The sequence below is a fragment of the Papaver somniferum genome, chromosome 4 (assembly GCF_003573695.1).
Source record: "Papaver somniferum cultivar HN1 chromosome 4, ASM357369v1, whole genome shotgun sequence".
In the NCBI taxonomy this organism is placed as follows: Eukaryota; Viridiplantae; Streptophyta; class Magnoliopsida; order Ranunculales; family Papaveraceae; genus Papaver; species Papaver somniferum.
This window is the reverse complement of record NC_039361.1, coordinates 5,870,890-5,895,156: the sequence shown is the minus strand read 5'-3', so window position 1 is coordinate 5,895,156 and position 24,267 is coordinate 5,870,890. Positions and strand designations below refer to the sequence as shown.

Here is a 24,267-nt window from a genome sequence, read left to right as displayed (position 1 = left end):
TACTTCATCTTAGCTTAGTTTGCATTACTGTTACCTAACTGTCATAAGCATTATTGTCATCCTCTTTTTCATTGCTCTCACTGCATAACTTGCATACTTTTCATCACTTCATCACTGCATCTTGTCCTGTTCTCCATTTATTTTCTTGCTTACAGCAGCATCTCAGTTACAACTCAGATTGTATCATAGTGTAACGTAGCTGCACTGCACCTGAATCTTGCTCTTCATGGCTGTGCAATAGTCACTTTGCACCAGTTCAAATTGGTTCCTAAGAACTGCAATCTCTGCAATTTCTATGTTCATTCCCATTGTTGTGCACTGAACCATTGTTTCTGTGCTATGTTGGCTATCTCTGTTGAGCCAATTTTGAGTTGTTGCAAGAACTAATTAACTCTATCTGTTGCAGGTGCTTGAGGAGCTGTTAATGGACTTGAGAAGATGTTGCTAGCAGCACTGAGAACCAAAAACTGCAGCTGTTGCAGTTGCTACACAGTCAGTTCTGTGGGCTTGAGTTAAACAAAACACTGCTGGTGCTGCCTTCTCCAAGCTGCCTGGTGCTGTTGGGTTGACCCAACTGGGCTTCTGTTGTAAAGCCAAAGGAAAGCCAAAGCCCAACTGGGCCTCTCCAACAAAAGTTTAGGAAGATCCAAAGCCCAACTGGGCTTGTGCAACTTAAGAATAGGGATAAAAGCCCAACTGGGCTTCCCTCCAAAAAGGTAAGCCTAAACCCAAACCCAAATTTTTTGGGCTTGTAATTTTTTTTTATTTTTTTTTTGGTTTGTATTGTTATTCTCTTTTGGGCTTGTAATTGTAATTATCTTTTTGGGCATGTAATAATTATTTTAATTTTATTTCTTTTATTTATTTGGGATTGTAATAATTTTAGTTTTATTTTTATTTTATTTTCTTTTTTTTTGTGGGTTTGTAATAATTAGTTTTATTTTTATTTCTTTCTTTATTTGGGCTTGTAACTTAGTTGTTTGTTAGGCTTGTAGTTTCTTTTAAACTAAAAGTTGGGCTTCAAAAAAAAAAAAAAAAAAAAAAAAAAAAAATTGGCTCCTTATTTCAAAAACCAAAATTTTATCCCAAGCAAAACCAAATTTTCTTTTCAAAACCCTTTCAAACCAAATTTTCAAAACCCATTAAAACCAAATTTTTGAAAAAATGGGCGAGTGTGTGAATAAACTCCGTAGTCTCCATGAATACATGTACCCTAACATAATAAGTCAGTTATCATGTATCGTCTTACCCCAGACTGATGGCCCATTTGAACTAAACGCAAGCATGATACAAATACTTCCTATATTTCGAGGGTTCGATTCTGAGAATCCCTATAACCATGTAAGAGAGTTTGAACAAATTGTCCGGGCTTTACAACCTGACCATATATCCGAAGACTCTTTGAAATTGCGTTTGTTTACTTTTTCTTTAAAGGAAAAGGCCAAAACATGGTTTTACCGGTTTGAGACCGCAGTCAATCACCACTTGGGACCAACTCACAAATCAATTTGTCGGAAAGTTCTTTCCACATCATAGGACCATCTCTATTCGTCGAAGTATTAATTGTTTTGTCCAGTTAGATGGAGAAACACTTTTTCATTATTTTGAACGATTTAATGATTTGTTGTTTGAGTGTCCTCATCATGGCCTCGAGAAGTGGAGACTGGTCGCCATTCTTTATGAGGGACTAGACTTTAAGTCTCGAGCCTTGGTTGAATCTATGTGTAATGGTGAATTCATTGATAAAACTGTGGACGATGCATGGTTATTTCTAGCTGAAGTTGCAGAGAAAACCCATCAGTGGGAAACCTATAGGGAAACTAGGACCATGCCACATGATATGGGTAATCACCATGAGTCAGATGTTGATTTTCCCAATGAGCTTAATTCTGGATATAGTGTTTCATACCCTATTGCTGAAAATGTCAATCCATATTCACCTATTTTAGAGGCAGATGTATGGACGAAAAACACTAATGGTTTTGACAAAGTAGGATTTTCATGTATTTGTGATGATGATGATTATGATGATGTTATATTAGAAGAACATGTCTATGCTGAAAATGTTATGGAACCTTTGGGTTCAAATACATTAGGCTTTTCTGCCCCGACCTTCATGAATGATGTTTCTTCTAGTATTCCATATACATGTGATGAGGCTACTGATTTAGATATTGTGCAGTTATCCTGTGAAGAGCATGACTTAGGTAATGTTGAATCTTCTGTTGACACTAATGATCATATGCATGAAAATATAGTTGATGTGTCTGATTCCATACTTAAGCCACAATATATTGCTTCTTTTGATGTTAATTTGGATATTTCGGATAACCATGATTCTGAATTTGGACTTGTGAAATTGTGTTGTGATGATGAGCATGCTACACAACTTGATTATGATTTAGAAAATGCTGATGTGACTGATAATATTGGTACTTTTGATCTCATGCATGTGAGAAACTTAGATGTCACCTTCTTGCCTAAGTCACAGATTGAGATTATTCCACCCAACCTAGATTTGGTTTGTAACAAAAATTTTAAACCAACTTTTCTGAAGATTCCCAACCTAGGATTAGAACTGTGTGCCTCTCAAGTCCTCTTGGACTATTTTTCATCTAAATATAATACTTTTAAGGAGCCACAGTTGGAATATGCATGTTTGTCCATCCCAAACAAAGTCCATTTTCAGTTAGACCTTGTGAATCCTGCACCCCTAAAATTGTTAGATTTTGTGTTTAAAAGTAAACCTGTTGAAAAATTTAGGTTTAGGGGTGATTCATCCAGTTTTTCACTCTTGCTCTCATTTCAGTCCAATTTTAGTGTTTTGAAACTGTCTATGTTTCAACACTTTGTCTTTTGGGTTGATTCTCAACTCTTTAGATTGATAGTGTATGGTGAATTTTTTGTATATAATCCAGTAGATAAATTTTAAAACTTTTTGGTTTCTTTTGTATATATTTTTGCTAATCCAATATGATCTAAGTTGAAAATGTTGGATTCTAGCCGGTGAATAATGGAGTTCGGTTCGTGTTTTCGACGAATCGGGTATTCTCTCTCCTTTTACTCTACTTAGCATGTTCCTCTTCATATGTTGCATTATAATTTTGTTATCTTTTGAAACATTGAGGACAATGTTTAATTTAGGTTTGGGGGTATGGAATGGATACCATGATAATATGCTATAATTGAAAACGAACTCCTTCTTCTTTTGAAAAAATCGAAAAAATTATAAAAAATTAAAAAATGAAAAAACATAAAAATGGAGCTCATTTACCTTGAAATGTTGACTCTTGTGCAAATATGTAATTATTAGGAGTCTTAGTCTAGATATTTAGGCACCCTGATTCTAGCACAATTCACATAGTGATAAGAAATTTGCACGCGCACGATCTACCAATACATGTATAGCCTCGATCTTCAAGGTGTTTGATAGGAAGTTACGATTTCCAATCACTTTAGAATACTGAACGAAACTTGACTAGCTTGTTCTTTGGTTGGTTGGGATAGAAGGTGGAGGTTACATTAAGAAAGACAACCATCGAATTTAACTGGGTGCATCAAAAAGGGCTACCTCTTGCAAAGTGTCATGTAATCTTTTGTTTCCTTTGTATATGTATCAAAAGTGTTTCCTTGTTAAAAAAAAAAAAATCAGAAAAATACAAAAAAATCAAGTATTTATCAATTTCATCATCTCTTGTTCCAAAAATAAAAAGAGAATAGTCAATGTAAATAAGAGTCATGTAAATAGTCATTTTGTTGTTTCATTGTAATAAGAAAGGAGGGTGTATGCCATTGATGTACAACGCGAGTAATTGTGAAATACCTCCAACTCATTCACAATTCTCGTAAAGTCCGGACAGCTAGCTAGATTTCGACCTTGGTTCTTAGCCTGAGAAACTATCTCTTGGTGATTAGTAGTCATAACATCCGATCTTTCTTTACACATGTGTAGATACACTTTACACTCTTATCACATGTCTTTTTTTGTTATCAGTGCTAGGATTGTGCCTTCGATAGCTAGATTGACATCTCCATTTTGTTGTGAGCTTAACTGACTTGCACATGTCACATTTGATGGAATCTGAGCTTATATTTTGACCTAGAACTTTGTAGGTACGTTCTAAGCAAACCTTCACGAGACTTTATATCGTGTATTTCCGGTTAATATAGATTACTGAGGCTTTAAGAAGCATCTTATCCACCGTGGTTTGGGTTGGGACCGCATGCTTGATGATGGTATATTGTTATTACAAGTTTATGTGTTCAGGATATGATTCTTTAGCTTCATATTGTGTATGTGCAAAGAGATTCGATTCTTTTTTTATTGTTCTGGTGTTTGTGGTGTGGAAAGTGATTAGTCAAGATTGCATGATGTTGTTTAGATCTCTTGAACACCCATCAAAATGATTGTCGCTCACTAGGATTTCTATCTTATGCATGCTAATATATAAAATCTCAAATAGTTGTATCTCTTATATTTAGTTCTTATTGCTGACTATTTGTACTTCTCAAATATCGACCTTAGCTGCTCCTCCAGCTCTTCAGAAGCTAAGAGAGAACTTTCCTAGGTAAAATTTAGTAACTTGTTTTATGTGTTACTGTAATCATGTCGTAATTCTCTTCCTTATAGACTGAATAAATGTTTTTGTTCATGAAATTTTCAGGCTTCATGTGTACACTGGGACAATCGACCCCACAGTAAATGAGAAGAGGTAATTTTATCACTGGGAATATACGATAATTGAAGAATAAATGATCATTGGCTTAAACCTTCTAAAATTCAAGATGGCGTCTTCTAATTTGCAGGTTTATAATTCCTAAATTTGGAGATGCAAGAGACCGTAGATTTCGAACATAAAACAGTTGTGGAAGTAGGCTTCTTCTTCTTCTAAGCTGTAGTAGTTCTATTATCAGCTTTAAAAGATATTCGTATTGATCCAGAGAACCAACTGATATTCATTTAGTTTATTTTAATTGAGATTTCTCCATTCCAGTTTCAATGAACATAAAGTATGTGGTTAGATTGTAATCCAATTAAACTAGTACTTTTGCATATAGGGTTACAGAGTGCTTTTGGTGAATGGAAATAGTTATCACTTTACAGAACATGGTCTTGACTACCTACTACATGGTTTTCTAATTTCTCAAAAACATCTGCTACAAAAAAAAACTGTCCTGTAAATATGATGAAAATCCGTACAGTTTGTCTGAATTAATTAGTAAAACTATTGATTCCATTTGAGATTTTTTTTTCCATGTGCTTGTGGATGAATTTTCTGGTGATTTTTGATGTTTTATTGAATACATGTTGATGCACATGATACGAGAGTGCATATTGAAAGGGCACAATTATGCCTTTTTAGGTGTTGCAGAATGGTTAGTATGGCCTCTAAAATGCTACTAGACAGTGTATTGGGTATTTTTATAGCGAGTCCCTCTCCCGTGTTTGTTGTTCCTTATTGGACCTGTAGTCATTTGAACCTTACATTTTACGTTGTTACTCATTTAAGATTTAGACATCTTGCGGTTGTAGGTTGGTTTGTAGGTTGGCTTAATTGATAGTGATCCTTAAACTTTGCAGTTTCAACCTAACAATGAAAAGTTTCTCAAAGATCCTCTATGTAAGAACTAACTGTGCATTTCGCCTTTTGTTATTCTGGTTCATTTTTTCCTGCAGTTTGTTAAATTCATAGTATCAATCTCGTCTCTTTGTGTTTCTCGTGAAAACTAACTTGTTTGAATCTCTTGGCAATTCTACAGGTGTTAATTACCAAGTATCATCCAACTGCATCTATCCATTTGGGCAAAAAGCAGACTACAAGTTGTGGAGATTCTGGATTTGTTGGTTTCTTTACACTTGAATGATGAATGATAAATGATGGCAGTATGAATCTCTTATTATGAGCTTGGTGCTACAAAGTCGGAGGAGTGTTCATCTTTAGTTTCAAAATTAAGGAAATCGTAATCATCATTTTTTAAAGAAATGATTAGTTTGTATTTTTGATCTTTTTGTTCCTCCAAGGATTGTCTTTTTTTTAAGAAATGATGTAAATTGATCTATGTGATATAATAAAACATGATTCAGTTTTTAATTTGGTTCATAATTTGTTTTAGTATCACTTTTAATTGTAATTTTAATTTTAATTTCAATTTAGGATTATCTAAATCGAAATAGGCCAAATACTTCCGGCACCAGAACAACAGATGTAGCGGGCAAAAAGTTAGGTAGCTCAAAAATGTAAGCAACCAACTTCAGGGCAAAAAGTTTTGTAGCTCAAAAATGTAAGCAACCAACTTCGGTAGCTCAAAAACGTAAGGAACCAACTTCAGGGCAAAACATTTGGTAGCTCAAAAATGTAAGCAACCAACTTCAGGTTTTTCACTTGCTCTATTATGGTTGGTCTAGCTTTAAAGCGATCACTAGTTTGCTTGTTCTAGGGAGGTCGGTCTAGCCATGAAGCAATTAAGAAAAAAGACGCTACATGATAGTTGCTTGATTACTAAAGCGATTGCCTAGCTGCTCTAAACTTGTAGAAATCCCACCTTTTGCAACTCGAGAGCGAGAGCCAAATTAAGTCGCTTTAAGGGTTAGAGCGACTCAATATGGGCTTTTCCAACCAAAAATGCCTGGTCGCTTAATCCAACTTTTCTTGTAGTGGGAAGCTCGTTTTATACAAGGTCAAACTTACAGAGAACCTGCTGTTCCAACCCCTCTTGTACATGATCCAAATGTACGGCATGAAGCCACTGATTTAAACTCCATCGCATCATCAGTGTAGCGTAGGTGCCTTTTAGATAAGCTGTTCTCCCCCCACTGGGAAACTATTAACGATATATGTGTCATATGTTCGTACCACCACAATCACTGCACCAGCATTGTAACAATATCTTCTAGTCTTCCTGTTTTTATAGCACTGCAACAATAACAATAAGTCTTAGTCTTTCAGATTTGTAGTTTACTTAGTTAGCTATGATTTATCTTTACTGAGTCTTGATTCTCCTGATTTATTGTAAACCCTACTGTAATTGTAAGGTTCTCCTGATTTATTGTAAACCCTACTGTAATTGTAACTATATATAGCATCGAATGAAATAACAATCCTTCACAGTTGTGAAACCAAACACACTGTCTGAATGAAATAACAATCCTTCACAGTTGTGAAACCAAACACACTGTCTTCTAAATTCTTATATGGTAACATCGTGCTAAATTCTCCAGACAATGCGAGCACTAGTGGAAAATACAAAAAATAAGTCAACCAAAAATACTCTTATAATCGCTAAAAAGGACTGGTTGTAGTCTTATTTTCCGAAACGACTGTCTGGAAACACTAAAAATTCTTTCAGTTACGACTACCTTCATCACAATCTAATTCTGATAGGCACAGTCATTTTGCCGGATTATATTTTATAAAAAAAAAAAAGGAAATTGATTCAGCTGAATCAGCTTTGGATTCAGCTGAATACAAAACTAGAATCAAATACAATAGCGAAGAACAATTTGTATACATGCATATTATACTGCTTCAAGAATCAACAATCACCCAAGATCCAGATTTGTTACTTTGACATTTTTTCTATTGTTAACATAAGTAACAAAGCAGATACAAGAAAAAACAAAAATGAAGTCTTTCCCATATGCTTCATAAAAGTGTTTAAGCTCATCCTTGCTCCACTTGGATCCTGACGTTTCAGCTTGCTTCCTCTTCTGCGGAGCAAAAGTATTTCCTCATAAGTATAGCTAGATAACAGAAACAATATGACCTTCACCTTGAAGGATAAAGTATTCAGTTCACATTCTGAAAATGCAAAGAGAAGTGACCAACCTGGTTTTAATTGTTCATATGGAACTTTTTCCGGTTTAATTTCTTCTGCCATTCCAACATTGCTTCACCCCATGTCGTCGTTCCAGTTCAATATCTAGAACCTACGATCACAAATAGAATCTATTAGCCAATATATTATATGCTTGCTAAAATGGACACAAGTACACTCATACACATTTATATCAGAAATAAAATGCAAAAGAAGAACTTATAGCTTGAAGGCAACACAATCAGTATACCTGAGCTTCCTAACTGATGGGTATGACATTCATGTAGCAAAAATATGCCTGATCATTAGTAATTTAACAAAGTTCTAAACGATAAAGTATGGTGTACAAGTAAACCTTTATTACATATACAGTGTTCTCAGAAACAGTTGCCTTATAATTTATAGTGATTATCATCTAAGAGTTTTACATGTGGTTCTACTTCCACAATACTATAATAACAAAGTGTCTAGTTCAACCAGCTTATAAGTTCAAGCGTTTCAACAACAAATAATAAAAGCAAGTCTACAACACAGAGTTAGTAATAATACGTCTGATCATTAGTAATTTAACAAAGTTCTAAACGATAGAGTATGCTGTACAAGTAAACCTTTATTACATATATAGTGTTCTCAGAAACAGTTGCCGTATAATTTATAGTGATTATCATCTAAGAGTTTTACATGTGGTTCTACTTCCACAATATTATAATAACAAAGTGTCTAGTTCAACCAGCTTATAAGTTAAAGCGTTTCAACAACAAATAATAGATGCAACATCTACAACACAATACTTACCAAGTGGTTACCTTTGACAAGCTCTACAATTAACACTTCGATGCAACTCCCTGTCCATAGATTTATCTATCTTGCGCTTCTGAAATAAACCAAAAGGTATAGTCATTAAGATTTATCTATCTTGCGCTTCTGAAAAGCAGTACCAACATCACAAAAAAACCAAACTAATAGGTGGTTCACAATAAACCAGTACCAGATAGACACTGCAGTTGTCAAGAATTTAGCCCAACCCTCAATGAACCGATACCTAATAAACACTGGAATGGTAAACATTAGAAGTTATATAACAACAGAAGAGTATCGAAAATGCATTAAGTTATATACCTGACTATAATTGAATCATACAGGCTCCAACTCATCAGTTGGATGAGTTGGAGGGGCAGCTTGACGATGGAAAATCGAGATGGACATCATCCCATTTCAGAAATGCTCGAAGATCCTGCTTATCAATGCTTCCATTAATTGTGATTTATATCTCCAGAGCAGCAACTATACTGCAACACAGTAAAATAATTTCCCGACCGAATCAGTTGCTCAAGTTTGTTTACTAGGAAATGATATCTAATAAAACATGACAAAGCAAGTAATTTAAATACAGAATACTGATAGATCTTCGGCAAACAAGGTTTAAGGTACAGGTCTTACCCATACATTCAAAAGTGGGAAATAAAAACCACCTTAGTATCTCATACTAGAATGGATGGATAAGTAAGTTACTTTTGTTAAGTGACCGCACAATCCAACGTCTGCATTAGAGGCACCCAATACAAGATCAAATCCAAGTTTGATGCAGTCCCAAGGAAGGGGAGATGCTAACATATATATCAGCACCATTTTAATAAAAGTTTGGATGTTTTGCAACTCCAAGTTTCTCAGCATTTGATCCCCCATCAATCTGTACACAAAAAAAAAACAACTCAATTTCAAGAGTAAAACAATCACTTCCGCATAAATCTTAATAAAACTGAAAACATCCGCGCACCATTTATCCCAAGTAGTAACCTTAATAGCAATTAGCAAATCCTAATAAAGCTACAATCTTCTAACGAATTTGGTACCAATGGAACTTTTTTTTTTGCCAAAAGCTCACCGAAATTCAGCTCCCTAATGCAATTGCGTTGGATGCTTCTCGGATAACAGGTAAATCAGGTTCTTATCCTTTGTAAGCATGAAAAGTAATATAACAATTGAAATAATGTTGAAAGGCCTTTTAGTAAACTGAAGAACCCAACCAAATGCCACTACCAATTCACTTTCTTCTGTTAAAAGTGGGTGGCACTTCACAGTCTAATCTCATATCAATGTCATTTAGATGGCTCACCTGCAACAGCCCAAAAAACAGAACACCAAATTGTAACATCAATTACATGAAAGTGCAATATATTACAAAACAAGTAGAAGACTCTGCTTTAGGTAGATAAATCGAGTACAAATCTAGCTTACCATGAAACTGTTGTGCCCAAAATCTAATTCTTCATACTTCTTTTCTTTTGACTAATCTTCTCAATATCTTCTAAAAAAAACACAAACCAAATTCATTGTAAATCCAACAAATTTTAGATCTAAATGATGAAAAACTATCAACACAAGCCAAATCAAAACAAAAATAAACCCAATAAAATCAATACAACCAGATTGTACACGAATATAGTAACCTAACTCACAACTCAGATCATAAAACTGAAATTAGACCCAAACCCATTATTTGAACTCCATGAAATTAAATGAAGAAGCATAAAAATTGAGGATTCTTGAAAAAAAATAATTATTACATATAAAATCAGACTCATAGCATCAGCGCTTCCGAAGAATCTAGGGTTTTATAAACTCATCTTCTTGGACTAGTCAGCAATAGGTCATGCAGAGAGTATAGAGATTCGTTTTCTAGGGATTATGTCGGAGAAAATCAAACTTCTAGGGTTCAAATGGATTGTTGAAGATTTTCTGAGATATGGGTTTAGGAAAGAAATTTGTTTCTGAGATATGGGTTTAGGAAATATAACTCTGATAAATCTTGCTGAGAATATATATTTTATGACCATGAATCGACTGGAAGAAAGAAATCTGAGAGATGGAGAGACCGAGAGAGAGAATATGTGTCCAGTAATAAGGGCAGGGATAAAGAAGATAAGAAAGGGAAGAATATCTAATCTTGGATATCTCGCCTAAAACTAGGACCACGGAACACGCGGACTTAATTATATTTCTTCTAGAAGCTCCTCCGATTTACTGAACTATCCCCTAGTATTAAGACTTCCAAGGGTGCTCTTATCACTTTTCCCTATTTTTTCTATAGAAACGTCTCCCCTTGGAAGCTCTATCAGTTAGAAATCCCTAGGGAGTTGTATTTATAAATCCCAAACACTTAAAATATCCATTTTCCACTAGTGGAGACGGTGAGAACACTCCACCGTTGAAAACTCGAGAAAACACACAGAAAGGAAAGAAAGTTGCTGATGAAAACCGAGGTCTTCAACCAAATAGCCCTTATTATGTACACCTAGCCGACAATCCCACCACCGTTCTTTATCAACCAGTTCTTTTAAGTGACAACTATGGCACTTGGGTACGAGGGATGCGAAAAGCTTTGAGTGCTAAGGCAAAGACAGGTTATATAGATGGTACAATCGACAAACCAACAAAACCAGCAGATATTCCTTATTGGCAGCGTTGCGATGATCTAGTTGGAAGCTGGGTTTGCAACTCTTGTGAGCCAGAGATTGGTCGCAGCATCATGTCCTTTGATACTGCACATGAGATGTGGATGAATCTGAAGAGTCGCTTTGCACAATCTAATGGAACCAAGTTGTATGCCATCAAGCAAGCAATCTCGAATCTAAAACAAGAGACCAATATTGTTGCTCAGTACTTCACTCAGTTGAAAACTCTTTGGGACCAGTTGGACTCTTTCCGACCTACAACACCATGCATCTGTCATGCAGGTAAGGCTCATATTGAACAAACAATCAAGACAGTGCAATGGAATTTTTGCAGGATCTCCAAAATCGTTTTTCAAACCTGAAAAGTCATCTCCTTGTCACCGAGCCATTACCCTCTGCTGCGAAGTTATACAATCTTGTTCGTCAGGAAGAGAATCAACAGGGACTCAATTCCTTGGTTGTGCACAATGTGGAATCTGCAACTTCCCCATGACCCTAGAAGCAGCCGACCATTTCCCAACAACAACAATGGTGCCAACAGCAGCAATAACAAACGCCAGAGATCATTTTGTGATCACTGCAACAAACATGGTCATACGAGGCTCATCTGTTGGAATTTGAATGGTTATCCGAAAGATGCGCCAAGGTCAGATTCTCGTGCTTTAGCTTCTGTTGCTTCCCCCATTGCACCATCCATTACTGCTGAACAGTATGCTCGCATACTTGCTTTGCTCGATCCGGCCAATGGATACATAGCACCATCTGCTAACTTTGCAGGTATCACTTTGTCCTCAATTTCTAATTCTTCCCTGTTTTCATTCATTTTCCTAGCATAACGTATCAAAAATGCTTTCAACCCAGCCACTTTTAACCCTTACCCTTTTAATTGTCTATATGAAACATTTCCTTCTACATCACTTGAATATAAGGGAAGTCTTTGTTTCCATTTATCTTCTGATAATCAATTTAGTTTGTTAAATGGAAGTAAGTTTTCAGCACATGGAATTCCCGTTAACATGTACAAATCTATCGGTGTAACTCCTATTAACAATAATTTTTCATAATTAGAATTTGTTGATTTTTATAAAACAAAACACATAACCTAAAAATTAAGTTGCTAGAAAAAAACTGACCTACCGCATTCAAAGTCCTTGAAAAAGAACGTGTTTGTAGTCTTCCACCATCGTTCTAATATAACTTGAACTCCTTCAATCCTGTGGTTTCTAGGTTGTATTTGATATAGATGTCGCCAAGGATATCTTTTGGCTCTCTCTTGAACAACGTGGGAAAGTAATTGAAAAATCGTACGTAACTCAGTCCATCTACCTCTTAGATTTGCCGAATTAACTCGCTCCTCATGGTCAGATAGGTGATTAGAGAACATACCTTTATCGACTACTTGTCTGACATTAGAAAACTCATAATTTGTATCCACAACAAAACTTATTCCACTAGCTGGGGTACTAGTACATCCTTTGGATTTTCTGTTTCTTTTTCTTTTCTCCATATTTGTTTAAGAAAATCAAAAAATAATTGTTTAAGTTTAAGAAAATCAAAAGATTTGAGAAGAAAAATTGAGAAGGGGTGAGAAGAGAAGAGAACAAGGTGCGGTATTTATAGGCGTTAGAAAGTCGAACGTTGGCGAAATTGATTATAACGCCAGCGCTGGAGTCAATAACGCTCGCTAAAAACTCGACCGCTTCGTGGTTTTTTCATAGTGGCACAAATGGTTTGCCATACCACATGGTATGCCAAACAACATTTTTTTGGCATACCCATACGAATAAGCCTTACGTTGTTTCACTTTGAAGATCCTGGAGTTGTGTGCCACGCGCAAGAGCAAATTATTACTTTTTCCTTTCAGAGTTTCATGTTTTTTTTTTCAAGGATAGCGATTCATTGGTAATTTGGACTGATGCCTTGTCCTAATTTTTCAATAATTGTACATACCCTACACTTTTGAAACAAAACCAATAAAAGAATTGCTTTAGAAACCGGAGGTGACTATCTTTATGCACCTCTAAAGCTTCTCGGGGTACACTATCTTTTTATGTTTAAAGTCAAATTTCTTAAGGCCATTTAAGAATTTGGTTCCTTCAGATTGCCCCAAGTTTAACTGTTTCAAATTTCTAGTGCGTTCTTGCGTAATTAGAATGAAGAACAATGTTAAAGTACATTAATAAATTAAGCAGATTAAGTGCGGCCGAAACGTACACATTCTTGGATTGACTACAAAATTATGGTTTTGTGCAGCATTCTACACATAATATGTAGTCATATAAGGATCATAATAATATGTAGGGATAGGAGGATTGTAAGCTCCATAACTATAAGCGAATTCAATTTTCTTTGGTTCTTCTTTTTTCGGCTCTTCTTTCTTTGGTTCTTCTTTTTTCTTTTCGGGTTCTTTGGCTGGACCAACTGAAACTATCGTCGTATGACAGTGTCTTCTTAGTTTCTTCACGATAGATACTGCATCAACATCTCCAACCACTGTCAATTTCTTGTCTTTCATATCTATTGACACTGAATCAACCCCTGAAATACCCGAAACGGATTTCATGGCTTTCTGTTTTCTTCTGTCGTCGTGTAAATCAAGAGACAGTATAATTTTCTGCTACAAATAAAAAATAGAACCAAATTAAGGATTCTGTAAGTGGGAAAGAAAAAGAAATCATCAAAAAAAGAGTTGAGAATCGAGTTAGCAATTAAGCAATTAGAGTATGTTGTTAATTACCTGCATATCGTTCTTCTGAAAATTGATCGAGTAATCTTAAACAAATGTTTTAGTTTTAGTAGTAGTAGTAGTGATTAGCGAAGCTGAATAGAACAAATTGAGTGAGACAGATGATGATAACTTCGGAGAGAATTTTGGTGAGTAAGGAGGTGAAGTTGGGTTGATGCCGAATGAGAGAGACCGATTGCAGTTTATAAAACAATGTTGTACAGTGTGATGCTGTTTAACTTTTGAGGAGTTTCGGAGAAGGAGCTTCTTTCGTATGTTTGACAACGCTGCACAGACTCATTTAAGACGAGTGAGAGTCTGAGTGGACTAGCAATTTCATTTCTTTGTGTTGACTCGATTGTACTGCTGCTAAAACATGACTTTATCACTATACTTTGAACTCACATGATATCGTGTTTGACTAGACCCGGAATCAATTGACTTTACATGCTGGCTGCGAAGGTACAGACTATTAAATCTAAGGGGACAAGAGAACCAATAATAGCACGAGTAGGGATAAGAGAACCAATAATAGCACAAGTAGGAAGAGAGTTAGTTTGGCATTTGCATGTGGAGAGCTTTATCCTGGTCAGACAAGGAGGATCAAGGACCATAGAAGTTTAAACAAAGGGTGTAGAGGTGGATCAAGAGGCACGCAAGTAAGAGATTTGTACATTCATTTTTCCCGCTTCCAACCAGCTAAACAGTTCCCGATCTCAGAAATTTCAATCCATGTTTTAGGTAACCCCGAGTCCGAGTGAAAGACGTCGATTTAGAATTTCATTGAAACTTGAAAGAGTTAACTTAGGGAATTAGTCTAGACGAGTATAAAAGAAGTAGAACCATCTAATATTGAGGTAAATATAAGCTATCACTCGTAAGAAATTCTAGATGTCTAAGCACCTTGCAATTCTTCGGAATGGTGAATCCTTCGAACCCGCCGTGGATTCTGGAGTGAATGCTACGATCACTACCTTTGTATAAACAATGTAAAAGTCTTGTATAAATAAGTGTAGTTGTGAAAAATCTCACAACCACACCCTGGATGAAATGTAAAGAACAATCTAAGTAATCTCCATAAGAATCACAAGAACATTCAATAAAATCTTTAAATTGAATACAAAGAGATAAAGAATTCTAACTTGCTCTCCAAACAATCTTTCTCTCTCCTAAAATCTTGTCTAGGCTTTCCAAAAGATCTCTCCCTCATACAAGATCGCTCGGCTCCTTATATAGGAGTTTACATAGTGGATGGCAGCTAATAAAGCCTTTATTTTCGGATAAGGAGTGTGTTATTAACGCACGCTTACATTGACTCTTCTCGCACGTTCTCTTAGTACCGCACAACTCTTCACACTTTACTCGTGATTAAGCTGACGTCATCTGATGCGTCATTTTAGTTATGTTGTATGCGATTACCTTCGCTCAGTCTTGATGGTCATTACTTCGCATATCGGATAGGGGTGCAATATTTTACTCCTACATTTTGCCTCTTCTCATACCGTTCTTTTTAACCAAAGAGCGATGTGAGAAACTCTGATCTATTCTACCGCACCCATTTACCTCTTCGTATTCCTTTCTACCGACATATTTCCGTGATTTCAGTTTAACCGTCTACACGTGTCGATTTCCTTCCTTTTCTACCGACACGTCCTGATTTAACCGGTCACCTTTTTTACCTATTTATTAACTGAGTTTGAGGAGAGATAATCTTTTCTCTTTTTACTTCGTCTTCCTTTCTCGTCTTTGTGAGTCCTCTGCAAATCTCCATTTTTCTGCACCTTCTCGAAGTTTCTTCCCTCGTCTTCTCGAAATCTTGACTCTGATTTTGTTGTTGTTCTTATGGATCCTCACCCAAGGTTCGTGTATTGTGTTAGAGTTGATCTTGTTTTTCTTTCTTTCGAATTTTTGACTACCGTTACTGATCTGCTATTATCTCATTCCCATACTGGTCATATACAACAAAAGCTATTCCTCTGGTACTACTAAGATTACAATTTCTAACCCTAAATCTTCTTCAAGCTTGAAAGACAGAGAATCTCTCAAGAGAAAACCTTCGCATAACAAAGGAGTAAGAAATATTTTCTTTTTTGTAAAACAATATTGTTGCCTCTATTTCTTATCTGCGTTGTTCTTCACAGGATTCCGATTGCAAAATTAATGGCGGAAAAAAGTTAAAAATTAAGAGAGTTCGCAAAGCCCTATCACTCAACTCTGGTGTTATTGTCCCTGAATACAGAAACATGTAGCTTTGAGATTCAACTGTATATACTAGGATTATATTCTTGGAACATTATTCAATCGGCATTCCCAAACTCTTTTCCTTGTGACGACTACAAGAATACTTCTGGCTTTCTATTCAACGGAGCTCTTCATTGGATTGGCACTAAATGATTCTATTATGGAATTTGCCTAAAATATAAACACCATTATCTTCATTGTTTAAACAAAAGGAAAAGAGTTATCCAAAAGGTCCTCGTCGTTTGATTGGGAGTTTACATGATTCTTTAGCATTTCTTCTGGTCGTTCATTCAATATGGAGACTTGATTTTTTAGCATAACTAATACTATCTGGGAAACCCTTAATCAGATTAAGTTCTCGAGCTCCGTCCAAGGATCTTGAAAGACCTTCCACTAATATATCGAACATAACTTGAGTCAATGGATCCTCTTGGCGAATGCCGCATGAAGCAATCAGATTACATGAACCATATTGAATGAACGTTCAGTTCATCAACCCAGATTACATGAACCGCATGAAGGAAGTGGTCGTCTTGCTATCGATGAACAATTATTGTTGTTTGTTTTGAGTGATTAAAAGATATGTTTAGATTGATTTTTGTTAACGGAGAAGTGGGAACTTGATAAGTTCTTCTCACTCTCTGTTTTCATTAACTTAGAAGATGATTAATTCTTTCTCTTTCTTCCCATGGTCAAATATAAGACCGAAGCAAAGAGTTTCATGTGGACTACTCTTGTCCATACAACTTCTATTACAAACAGACGCATTGTGTCATGACGTGAACAGATACATTGTTATGACATTACAGGAACATTACATTAACTCTCAACAATCTTCTCCTTAATGTGATGTTATTCTACTCCTAGTAGTTCACGGAAATGTTGAAATTTACCTATGGGAAATTCCTTGGTTAATATGTCCGCCAATTGGTCTTCCGTCTTGCAATACTTGAGTTCTATCTCACCATCTTCAACCGCTTATGGAATGAAATGGTACTTGAGTTTAATGTGCCTTGCTCTACAATGCTCCACCGAATTCTTGGACATAACTATTGCTGATTTGTTATCACAAAAAAATTACGGTGCTTTCTTCTTGTTTCTCTTGACTGTCTTCCATGATTCTTCTTAGCCATACAACATGAGATGTAGCTATTGATGCCGAAATGTACTTCGCTTCCGCTATGGATTGAGCTACGGTTTCTTGCGTCTTCGATGCCCATGTGAATATACCTGAACCAAGAGAAAAGGCATACCCCGATGTACTCTTCATGTCATCAATACATCCTCCCAAGTCGCTATCACAATAGCCAACTAATTTGACATCCAAATTTCTTGAATACTTGATTCCAAACTTCATTGTTCCTTGAATATACTTTAACAACCTCTTTGCCGCGCCAAGATGTAGATGACTAGGTGCACTCATGAACCTAGAAAGCATACTTAAAGCAAACATGATGTCGGGTCTTGTGTGTGTAAGGTACAACAAGTTTCCAATAAGACCTCTATAATAAGTCTCATTAACTTTTCTTCCTCTATCATCTTTCTTGAGTTTCTCATTCACTACAAGTGGTGTTGATGTGGGGTTACAACCAAGCATACCAAATTTCTTCAACACCTTTTCGGCATACTTTCTTTGAAAAATGAACACTCCATCTTCACTTTGATGAACTTCTATACCAAGGAAGTACTTGAGAAAATCCATGTCACTCATCTCATATTTCATCATCATTTCTCTCTTGATTTGTTCAATCATATGAACAACATTACCCGTAAAGATAAGATCATCAACATACAAGGCAACGATGAGAATAGACGTACCTTTTGTTTTCACATATAGTGTACGCTCACTCTTGCTTTTGTTGAAGTTTTTCCTTTTGAAGTATCCATCTATCTCAACATACCAAGCTCTAGGTGCTTTCTTTAGGCCATACAAAGCTTTCTTTAACTTGTACACCTTATCTTCTTCTCCTTCCACCACAAAACCTTGTGGTTGTTCTACATAGACTTCTTCATGTAGTTCTCCATTTAAAAATGCCGTTTTGACATCAAGTTGATAAAGTAACCAACCTTTTTGGGAAGCCATAGAAATTACGGCTCTAATGGTGTCAAGACGAAGAACCGGTGCAAAAGTCTCATTGTAGTCGATGCCAGGTTGTTGTGAGTATCCCTTTGCCACCAACCTTGCTTTGTGCCTTTGAAACTATCCATCTGCATTGTACTTCACCTTGTAGATCCATTTCAAACTAATATCTTATTTGTCACTTGGCCTTGCTACCTTCTCCCATGTATCGTTCTCGTCAATGACAAAAACTTCTTCTTTCATAGCTTTTATCCAAACCGGTTCTTTTGATGCTTCTTGAAAAATTTCCGGTTCCACCATACAAAAGTTACATCTTTCATAAACTTCACTCAACCTTCGAAACTTCGTTGGTGCCGATGGTGGTGATGTTGATGCACTAGTACTTGGAGATGTTGCTCGTCTTGTATTTGGTGGTGTTTGAGGTAGTTCTTCCTCATTTTCTTCACCTTCTTCAACTTCATTTTTTTGTTGAATTTTCTTGTTCTTCATCAACAATAATGGTTCTCTTCTCAATTTTACCTTCTTCCCAATTCCATGAAGCTCCTTCATCAAACAAGACATCACGGCTTGTGATCATTGGGTTGCTCTTCAAGCTATACAACCTATAACCTTTTGATTGGAGGCTATATCCAATGAATATACACTTCTCACTTTGTTCTCTTCCCCTTTGGAATCTTTGGAGTTTGATAATAACATACACTACCAAAAACTTTAAGATGCCTTACCGATGGTTTTCTTCCACCCCATGCTTCAATTGGAGTTTTATCCCATACGGCTTTTGTTGGACACCTATTCATCAAGTAGATGGTGGTGTTGACGGCTTCGGCCCAAAACACTTTAGGCATACCCTTCTCATGAAGCATGGACTTCGCCATCTCCATAACGGTTTGGTTCTGTCTCACGAAAACATCATTTTGTTGAGGAGTATAACCCACGGTTAGTTGCCTTTACAAGCCTTCATCTTCACAAAATTTATCAAACTTTTTGTTGTTGTATTCTTTGCCTCTATCACTTTCCAAAACTTTGATGTAGTGACCACTTTGCTTTTCAACAAGGCTCTTGAACTTCTTGAAGATGCTAAAAACTTCGGATTTTTGCCGCATGAAGTACACCCAAGTCATACGACTAAAATCATCAATGAATAAGATAAAGTATTTATTACCTCCATGAGTTGGTGTCTTCATTGGTCCACACACATCGGTATGTACCAAACCAAGAAGTTCTTTTGCTCTCTATGCTACACCTTTTGGGAATGTTTGGCGATGTTGTTTCCCAGGTGCACAACCTTCACATACTCCATCCTTGTGGCGGTTTTGGAAGCAACAAAAGATCTTTCTACATTGGAGTCGCAAGAGTTATGGGCTCAATTGAAAGTCTATGAAGAAAGAGCGCCAAGACACGCCGAGAAGTCGATTGAAAGTGCATTTCAATCAAAGATGAACTTGAACTCAATGAAGAAAAATAAGTACAAGGGTGATACTTCATTGATACCAACTATTGTTTGTTTTGGGTGATTAAAAGATATGTTTATGATGATTTTGTTAATGGAGAAGTGGGAACTTGATAAGTTCTTCTCACTCTCTGTTTTCATTAACTTAGAAGATGATAATTGTTTCTCTTTCTTCACATGGTCAAATATAAGACCCAAGCAAAAGTTACATGTTGACTACTCTTGTCCATACAACTTCTATTACAAACAGACACATTGTGTCATGACCTGAACAGATACATTGTCATGACATTACAGGAACATTACATTAACTCTCAACAATTATATCTAGAAGTAGAAGACCGTTCTGTTCATCAACCCAGCAACAACTGTTTGAACAAAATCAAATCATGTTTATCCCAATCTCACTCTTTATCTTTACAATTCTCTTCTTCTCTGCTATTTTCTATCTGTTGATTAAGCTCAGGAGGAGATCTGATGATGATGGATCCAAGCTCAATCTACCACCTTCTCCACCCAAGTTACCAATCACTGGAAACATTCATCAATTAAGTGGCATGATTAACCAATCTTTTTACAATCTATCCATTAAATATAGTCTATTGATGCTCTTAAATCTGGGTGGTAAACGCATACTTGTAGTTTCATCAGCAGAGATGGCAACTCAAAATTTAAAAACAAATGATCTTGTTTTCTCAAGTAGATTAAACATAAAAGCTGTTAAAGTTATCTTCCATGGTCGAAATGTTTAGTTTTAGCTCCGTATGGTGATTACTGGAGAAAAGTCAGAAAATTCTGTGTACTTGAATTGCTCAGCAACAAAAGGATTCAATCGCTTAAGTTTGTAAGAGAAGAAGAAGTGCTTACAATAATGGAGAGGATAACTTGTGCAGCTAGAGAGCCAGGTATGTCGATTAATTTGACAGATATTATGCTCAAAATGTTGAATCCAATTATCTTTTGGTGTTCATTGGGAGACAATTTTAACAAAGATTATGTAGATAGTTTTGTTGGGTTGTTTAATAAGGCGACGACATTAATGGAGTCTATGTGCTTTGAGGATTTTTTTCCATTGCTGAAATGGGTAGATGTTTTAAGAGGATTTGAAGGGAAGCTTAAGAGAACATCTCAAGAATTAGATACTTTCTTGAATCGAGTCATTGATGATCATGTTAGTTCCGAGGAACACAGATGCAAAGATGACAAGATGAATTTTATTGATTTGCTTCTTCTTCATGCTGAAGATGATAATCTTAATTTGTCTAGAGATAGTATCAAGGGGATTATAATGGACATGTTTGTTGGTGGGAGTGATACCCCTGCGACTGCCATAGAGTGGTCTATGGAAGAGCTTATAAAGAATCCAAGGCTAATGAAGAAAGCACAAGAAAAGGTAAGAAGAGTGGTTGGTGACAAAATGAAAGTGGAAGATCAAGACATTAATCAAATGGAGTATTTGAAATGTATCGTCAAAGAAAGTTTACGGGAAATGAGTGGAGTGGCTCCACACCTTATATATTAAGATCTAGGCTAAGGAGTTAGCTATGTGGGTAAACAATGAGTGGAGTGGCTCCACACCTTATATATTAAGATCTAGGCTAAGGAGTTAGGTATGTGGGACTATTTTATAATTTCTCCAACATGCTCCCCCTCCACGTGTAGGGCGGAGATTAAGCCACTGCAACGTGGACCTCTGTACGGGTGGACAGGCATCCCTTTGGGTGTACTTCTCATTCCACTCTCATACGGGCCTAGCTCTGATACCATGTTAAAATTTTGTGGGCTTCCAAGTCAAACCAATTGGCAATGAATGGAGTGGCTCCACACCTTATATATTAAGATATAGGCTAAGGAGTTAGCTATGTGGGACTATTTTATAGTTTCTCCAACAATGTTGTTCCAATATTGTTTCATTCAGCTTCTTTTTAGTGCTCATTATATGTCTCCAACTATTTTCTAATACGATTTAGTATGATTGGATGAATTAGACATGACTAAAGGTTTTGGAATCACGGTTAATAGGAAGATGCCTCTTCGTGTTGATCCAATATTGTTTCATTCAGCTTCTTTTTAATGCTCATTATATGTATCGAACTATTTTCTAATACGATTTAGTATGATTGGAGACGAGGGTGTCCTGGAATGGCATTTGGCCTTGCAGTTATGGAGTTTCTTCTTGCCAACCTCTTGTACCAATTCAATTGGGAATTTCCTGGTGGTGCTAACAGTGAGGAATTCAACATGACTGAAGGTTTTGGACTCACGGTTAATAGGAAGATGCCTCTTCATGTTGTTCCAATATTGTTTCATCCAACTTCTTTTTAATGCTCATTACATGTATCCAACTATTCTTAAAAAATCCATTGCTCCGCTAACAATGTATAACTTTGTTAAAAATAGGCATAAAATCTTCAAGTTATTATTCCTCGCCAGGTTTTAGTTTTCACCAACATCCCAAAGCAAAGTAGCATACTCTTAGATCTGACATTAATACACAATGGTTGGCCATTAGGACTTGGTAAAGAAGGGAGGGTAAGATTAAATATGATAAACTAAAACAGACTTCGTAATAACCCAGGGGGAAAGATTAAATGTAAGAAAATGAATTCAATAGATACCTGGAATAATGATTGAACTGTGTAGCCTTGAGGAAGCCTGATCGTGTGTTTCACTCAATGGAGAATTTATAATACCGCTCCACATAAATTAATTTATGATGAATTGAGATTGAACAAAGTGCGGTGTGCAAAACTATAATCTAAATCATTTATAAGAGAAGAAACATTTACTTTCCAACCTACTAGTAGTATCATTTTCGTTTCAGTTTCTCCTTTCTGTGTTTTATGAACGCCGTTGCAAGCTACTGTTTTTATAGGATGAAGACTTCATTGTGCATGCATGCTCCACCTAAATATTAATTGAGAAAATGCATGTTCCACCTAAATTTTATCCACGTGGGCGCCACAGATTGTGCTTAAAAAGATTAATCGCGTCATGGGGCACTAACGTACTTCTCTTTTTTCTTCTCTTTATTTTCTTCTCTTTTTTTACTTGATGCAATGTTGCTCCACCAGACGTATAGACTGAACCAGCCGAGATGAAAAACATCATCAATACATTTATTTTTTTTTATTTTTTTTTTACACAGTCAAGTTTCAATTTCTTAATTCAATCAAAATCGATCACAAACCATTGTCAGCATCATAGGCTTGAATATCATCAAAATGAGCATAATATTGAGCTACATAAACATCAATCATTCAAACAGAGTATGAGATCTTTCAACTTCAGCGGGTAATAACTGTTTCACGCATGCTACCATTAATTGTAACAACCTTATCTAGCACATGTGGGCAGATACAAGATTACAACAAAATTTAATCTCATTATAAAACAGTAATCCCATATGTCACTTTCGTAGAGGTTAAATATGCAACCATTAGACTAACCTCAAATGATTCTAGTGAGCAAACAAGAATAATCCAAACAGCTCTGATACCAACTGTTGGACTTACATCATGCTAATAAAACAATTCGAAGCATGAACAGCAGGATCTAGATTATTCATGAATGCTACAAACTAATTAACAAAAGAGGTAAAGTTGGTTACATACCTTTATAGAAGCCAAGCATAAAATCTTGCTGTTTGCATCCATAGTCTTCCATCTTCTTCATTAGCAGCCACAAAATTTTGAGGACAAACTTTATTTCTCTCACCACTCTTTCTAGTTACTAACCTTAGTGATGGAATTTTAGCAACTCCATTCTATGACAAGGAATAGGTTTATCACCTCTTCAGGGGCTATTTATAGCTGTAGCATTTCTTTCCATCAAAGATACTTAATAGCCAAGTAAGTTACTTTATAGCCGTCATTCTAGAGCTCTCTCACTACACCATTTTTGGGGATTAGTAACGCTGCCTGCAGTTGCACAACGGACTTGCAAAAACATTCAGCCGTTGCGAAATGTGCCATTGCATTTGTTTTGCAACAACTGTTAGGAATTTCGCAACGTTTATCGGTTCACTCAACTGTTTTTCCTTGACTTTGCAACGGTTTCAGCAGTTGCGAATAGGTTTAGCAACTGCTTCTCGCAGTTGCAAAGTTAATAATTTGCAGCTGTCCATTGCCGTTGCAAATTTGGAACCAAATTTTTTAGAACGGTTCTGTTTATCCGGACCGGATTTTATTTTTCTGCTTCAAAATTTAGTAACAGTTACCAATCGTTGCTAAATTTTTAGCAACAGAAAGAAAAAGTCAAGTCAATCTTCTACTGACCTAGTCAACAGTTCCCTGTAACATTTCAGGCTAAATTCAGGCCAAAACACTGAAAACATATCAACATATCTTTACATATACAAGAATGAAAAAACTAGTCTTACTAATCATACAACATACCAACGCATGGGAAGTTTAATTCTTTTAGGTACCTATATATTTGTAAGTTTTCATCATATCTAAATTAAACACTGTTATAAGTTCAATTATGTAGATTTCTATGT

At 36.0% G+C, this 24,267-nt stretch overlaps 2 protein-coding genes and 1 long non-coding RNA gene across 9 annotated transcripts; 1 reads left to right on the top strand and 2 right to left on the bottom strand.

The window, feature by feature from the left end:
• Positions 1-7,429: 7,429 nt before the first annotated feature.
• LOC113274650 lies at positions 7,430-10,772 on the bottom strand. 6 transcript variants are annotated; one of them, XR_003323133.1, is made up of 9 exons: positions 10,383-10,772; positions 10,054-10,123; positions 9,593-9,931; positions 9,256-9,505; positions 8,935-9,104; positions 8,804-8,867; positions 8,611-8,689; positions 7,827-7,927; positions 7,430-7,708 (listed from the first exon to the last, which is right to left on the bottom strand). It is a non-coding gene; the product is annotated as an uncharacterized LOC113274650 (long non-coding RNA). The 6 variants fall into 6 exon arrangements; XR_003323134.1 differs by having other exon boundaries at positions 9,701-9,931; positions 10,054-10,120; positions 10,383-10,760; XR_003323129.1 differs by having other exon boundaries at positions 9,701-9,931; positions 10,383-10,758.
• Positions 10,773-13,418: 2,646 nt separating this feature from the next.
• Positions 13,419-14,194, bottom strand: LOC113273463 (heavy metal-associated isoprenylated plant protein 39-like). 2 transcript variants are annotated; one of them, XM_026523171.1, is made up of 2 exons: positions 14,008-14,194; positions 13,419-13,887 (listed from the first exon to the last, which is right to left on the bottom strand). In XM_026523171.1, exons 1-2 carry the CDS (start codon positions 14,011-14,013, stop codon positions 13,528-13,530), a joined length of 366 nt encoding a protein of 121 aa, XP_026378956.1. In that variant the 5' UTR covers positions 14,014-14,194; the 3' UTR covers positions 13,419-13,527. The 2 variants fall into 2 exon arrangements, with proteins under 2 accessions (XP_026378956.1, XP_026378957.1); XM_026523172.1 differs by having other exon boundaries at positions 13,419-13,884; positions 14,008-14,186.
• Positions 14,195-20,637: 6,443 nt separating this feature from the next.
• On the top strand, positions 20,638-22,091 carry LOC113271877 (cytochrome P450 71A1-like). Its single transcript, XM_026521801.1, has 2 exons — positions 20,638-21,159; positions 21,882-22,091. The coding sequence occupies exons 1-2, from the start codon at positions 20,638-20,640 to the stop codon at positions 22,089-22,091; spliced, it is 732 nt and encodes a 243-aa protein (XP_026377586.1).
• Positions 22,092-24,267: the final 2,176 nt, after the last annotated feature.